This window comes from Sinocyclocheilus anshuiensis, unplaced genomic scaffold (assembly GCF_001515605.1).
Source record: "Sinocyclocheilus anshuiensis isolate Anshui unplaced genomic scaffold, SAMN03320099.WGS_v1.1 scaffold727, whole genome shotgun sequence".
NCBI lineage: Eukaryota > Metazoa > Chordata > Actinopteri > Cypriniformes > Cyprinidae > Sinocyclocheilus > Sinocyclocheilus anshuiensis.
In genome coordinates, this window is record NW_015551038.1 from 227,701 (window position 1) to 232,582 (window position 4,882).

The window sequence follows — 4,882 nt, forward strand, 5'->3', positions numbered from 1 at the left end:
ACACACTAGCATCAGGATTGACTGAATCACACAAAGATGGGCAAATCTCAGGAAGCTCTCTGGGCCTATTTAACCCTAAAATCAGTTCTTTGTGTAATGTGAGGGGAAAAAAACCCAGAAAAATGCCCGACAATCATGCTTATACATTTTGAATATATGACTTTATTTCTGTAGGCTTATAGTCTACACCAGTATGCGACTGATACGATCAGTGAATGAATTTAAAAGTGAAGGCATTTAAAAGACTGTGAAATGGGATGGATAAAAATGTTGTCTGTACATCACGCACAATATAGTAGAATGTTAGGTTAGGTTAAAGGTAGTGTGTAATATTTAGGAGGATCTATTGACAGAAATGCAATATAATATGTTTTCAAAGGTGTATAAAGACCTTACATAATGAACCATTATGTTTTTATTACGTTAAAATGAGCCATTTCTATCTACATATTCCAAATTGTACCCTTACATCAGTGGTTGTCAGTACCCTTACATAACTTAAATGTCTCCAAAACACGCCTCTTCAGTGAGCATCCATTATAAAACACTCACTGTACATTAATTTTGACAACTACGTGAATATATTGCACTGTGCTCAAGCAGAAATTATGTTATAGTGAACAGTGCACCAAGAGCGCACATACATGGTTAGGGTTAGGGTTAACCCTAACTCAGAACATGCACAAGAGAGGTGGTGCTGTTATTTTTTAAATTGTTGTAACATATTCTTCATAAAATTAGTAAATTGAATATACTTTAATGTTATGCAAATACTTTAATTTGCATTGAAGCTAAGACTATAGAATACCCAAGACGTGTCACTTGTATAGTTTCTTATGGGAAAAAATGCAATGCTCAATATGGCGGCTCTATCATCTGTTTTATGTTTCCCCATTCAAAGACATAGAAGCTGCAACTCTGTCATTTTTAATTCAAAATAAAATGTTAATTTATTAATAATATGCATTTCTGATAATCACTGTTTGCTATGGTCATGCGGGTTTGTTTGCTCATGGCCACAAGAAAAGGAAGCTGTTCCCTCAACATAAGAAGTCATGACTATGACATAAGGATGCCTTTACCTTGACAAAATGATCTTGTGGCCGCAAGTTTATATGTCATGGCCGCAATATGCTATGACATTCCCATGAATTAATATTTTGTGGTCACAACATATTATTAAATTCCTACAAGTTAATATGTCATGGCCACGACAAAACTTAGCCAAGCACCGAAGGTCATGGTAATTTCTTGCTCTCTGTCGGCAAATGATGGCAGATATCCGGGAGAGCAGGAGGGAAAGATTTGAACGGAGAGATACGGAGTGCAGCGTTTTGGATTGCATAAAATAATAAAAGAAACAAACAAAAACATGGCGAAGGAGGAGTACAGAGCACAAGAGGTGATTGGGATGATTTTTGATGAGACTTGGGAGGAGGCAGAGCAAGACTTTTTCGCATGTGGTGTGTTCATCTGTATAATGTGTCTGTGCCTGTAAATGTATGCGTGCATATGTATGCATGCATGTGTATATGTGTGCGTGCATGAACAAAAAATCCTCCTGAATGAAAACTGTGCAACCCCGTGTCACAAAAAGAATTATAAATGTGTAATATAGTTGAATTTACAAGTATGAAGTGTTGGATTCAATTAATTCAATCATCATTTTTCTTTTTTTTCTAAATAAAAATCAGAAAATGTATTCCTTTTTTGTCTATTTAACTTCTGTTTACAAACTCACCACACACATTATTGGCCATGACTAATTTTTTGAAAACTGCTAGCAATTTGTTAAACATGCTAGAAACATGCTAGCATCATGCTAGTAACATGTTAATCATACTAGAATCATGCTAGTAACATGTTAATCATGTTAGCAACATGCTAGTAACTTGCTTATCATGCTAGAAACATGATAGCAATTTGTTAAAAATGCTAGAAACATGCTAGCATCATGCTAGTAACATTCAAGTAACTTGCTAATCATGTTAACATGTTAGTAACATGCTAATCATGCTAGTAACATGCTAATTATGCTAGAAACATGCTAGTAACTTGCTAATCATGCTAACAAAATGGTAACACCATGCTAGCAACATGCTAATCATGTTAACAACATGCTAGTAACATGTTAATCATGTTAGAAACATGCTAGTAACTTGCTAATCATGGTAACAAAATGCTAACACCATGCTAGTAACATGCTAATCATGCTAGAAAAATGCTAACCATGCTAGCAACATGCTAACCATGTTAGAAACATGCTAATCATGCTAGCAACATGCTAGTAACATGTTAATTGTGCTAGCAACATGCTAATTATGCTAGAAACATGCTAATCATGCTAGCAAACATGCTAGTAACATGTTAATCATGCTAGCAACATGCTAGTAACATGTTAATTGTGCTAGCAACATGCTAATTATGCTAGAAACATGCTAATCATGCTAGCAAACATGCTAGTAACATGTTAATCATGCTAGCAACATGCTAGTAACATGTTAATTGTGCTAGCAACATGCTAATTATGCTAGAAACATGCTAATCATGCTAGTAACATGCTAATCAAGCTAAAAACATGTTAGCAGCATGTTAGCAACCACCCCAGGTACCATATCAATGTGTTTTATACCTCTGTTTTTCGGATAGACTGCATTGCCTTGAAAACATTCAAAATTTAATCTTTAAAACTATTTTAACTTTCAAACTACTTCAAACTGAAAACTTTCAGACTGCAAGCTTTTAAAACGTTTTCAAACTTTCTAGCTAGGCTTTTTCAAGCCAACTTAAAGTTTGTCTAGAAACTTTTCACTATAGAATAACTTTTCTAGTTATTATTATTATTTTACTTGGACATGTACAAATGTTTAAAGGTACAAAACTATCACTTTGGTGGCATCCTAAGGTACAAAATATAAATCGAATATCTATGTACCTTATTTACTCCTAAATGGTACATATTAGTACCTTAAGTGTACATATTAGTAATATTAGTTTTTAAATGGTATTGCCCCAATGACAGTTTTGTACCTTTTTTTTCTGAGATTGTAACAGCTTCCTTTAACTGCATCTAAACTCACAATATAGCACAGCCTTTCATAGTTTATTGCTTAAACGAACAACCAGCAGTTTCTTAGTGAAGGAGAGAGAGCACATGGAAGACAATCAGAGCATTTGACAGCCCCACAGATCTCATTCAGCTTAATTTGTCAGTGTTAACTGAGAGGTGTAGAAATATCTGTCAGACTCTGTCTGTATTAACCTCTGTCAATAACCTCTGTAAGCTGCAGTTAAATGTCATTAGCCATGCCACAAACAAAGCAAAAGCAATGTGGCTAATGGCAAGGTCTTTGCCTTCTCCAACAGTCTGTTCTCCGCTCAATAAATGGATCAGGGTGGGGACAGTTAGATGTCCATCACAGGTTTACGTCACTAATCTGTGATTTTGACTATATTTGTCATATTTGATCCACTTTTCTTGGTGGCTGCACATTGGACACCTCCATCTCCACTTGCAAGAGTTTATGGGAGCGTTAAGAGGGGAATACACAGATCAAGGGCCGCATGTGGGTGTGCAGTTTGAGTTTGCTTTGTTGCTAAGTGAAGCATGTTATACAACAAGGTGAGGGAGAGGAAGTCACAACATTAGAGGTGTTTCATATTTGATGTTGCCTGCAGTTAGCTGTCCTCTAAATATGGCTTTAATGTAGCACTGACAACCTGTGAGTACATCGATGTGGTTCCAGGTGTGAAAATCCCATTAATTTTCTCAACAGAAACGGAATTTAAGCAATAACATATAGACTTTTAAAGACCTTGAGTTCTGATGTTGTTAAACAACAATATATGCTTCTATGAATTCATTTCAACTTAATTCATAGAATTAATGTACATCAGTGGTTCCCAACCATGTTCCTAATGGATATCTCAAAAGGATATGTATATGTCTGCAATGCAAGATTTTATTACAATTTTTTTTTTTTAATGTAATAACAATTTTTTTTTTTTTTCAAATGTAATAACTTGCCATTTCGGTTTGTTTCTCACCAAACCTTACAGTATACCTTCAGAATGCTTGGAATACATGCCATGAGATACATAGGATTGTTTTACAACAGACTTGCATCTGCTTAAAAAAAAAGTGAAAGTCACTATTCTCTGCTATTAAATGGGCAAGTGAGAGCAGGAAATTATGGAGCTGGAGCATAATCTGCAGTGGTTTACACCACATCAAGCATAAACAAGGTTTTGCATATTTGAGTTTGCTTGGGGTTGTCTGGTAAGCATAAGAAGCTGTAATAGTGCATTTCTCACATAAAACTCTCCTCTTTTGTCTGTTTAGGCTGAGTCAGGTCCTCGCGGAGTCAGCCGGGACAGGTTAAGTTCAGAGGCTTCTTCTACACAAGAGAAAGGTGGTCCCACTGTACCGGCCCAACTAATTGGAAACCCTTACGCATTTGGCTTGACACCCGTGTCAGTGATGCAGGACTCGCGCTTTCAGCCTCTTAAGTGAGTATTACTGACGAACTGTGGGAAATTGACTTCACTGCTAAGTAGGGCTGCACAATTAATCGAATGCGATTGTCATGCGCATTTTGTTAAAAAATCCGGTTCTGTAATCAGGAAATCATCATCACGTGCTTTCAGATGGAGCAGAATTTACTACACATAGCCGTAGTTCACTGACAAGTTACGCAAAAAAATGACGATTTTATTGCACGATTCTGAAATCGAAGAAATCATTCGCGCTAATGACAGCTGTTTGCATAGCTTCTCAGTGAACTACGGCTCTGTGAAGTAAATGCTGCTCCATTTGAAAGCATGTGAAAATACCACATTTAATAACATATTTTTACTCCAAACTCACTTCATAACGTCAGTC

The 4,882-nt window shown here is 36.1% G+C and overlaps 1 protein-coding gene across 2 annotated transcripts in view; it reads left to right on the forward strand.

Moving 5' to 3' along the window:
- The window catches only part of LOC107661366 (genetic suppressor element 1-like), a 229,493-nt gene that overhangs the window by 191,494 nt on the left and 33,117 nt on the right, over window positions 1-4,882 (forward strand). For both annotated transcript variants that reach the window (XM_016450893.1, XM_016450894.1), the window contains one exon: window positions 4,343-4,509. In XM_016450893.1, the coding sequence (XP_016306379.1) occupies window positions 4,343-4,509 (167 nt within the window). The remainder of the gene's footprint in view (window positions 1-4,342; window positions 4,510-4,882) is intronic.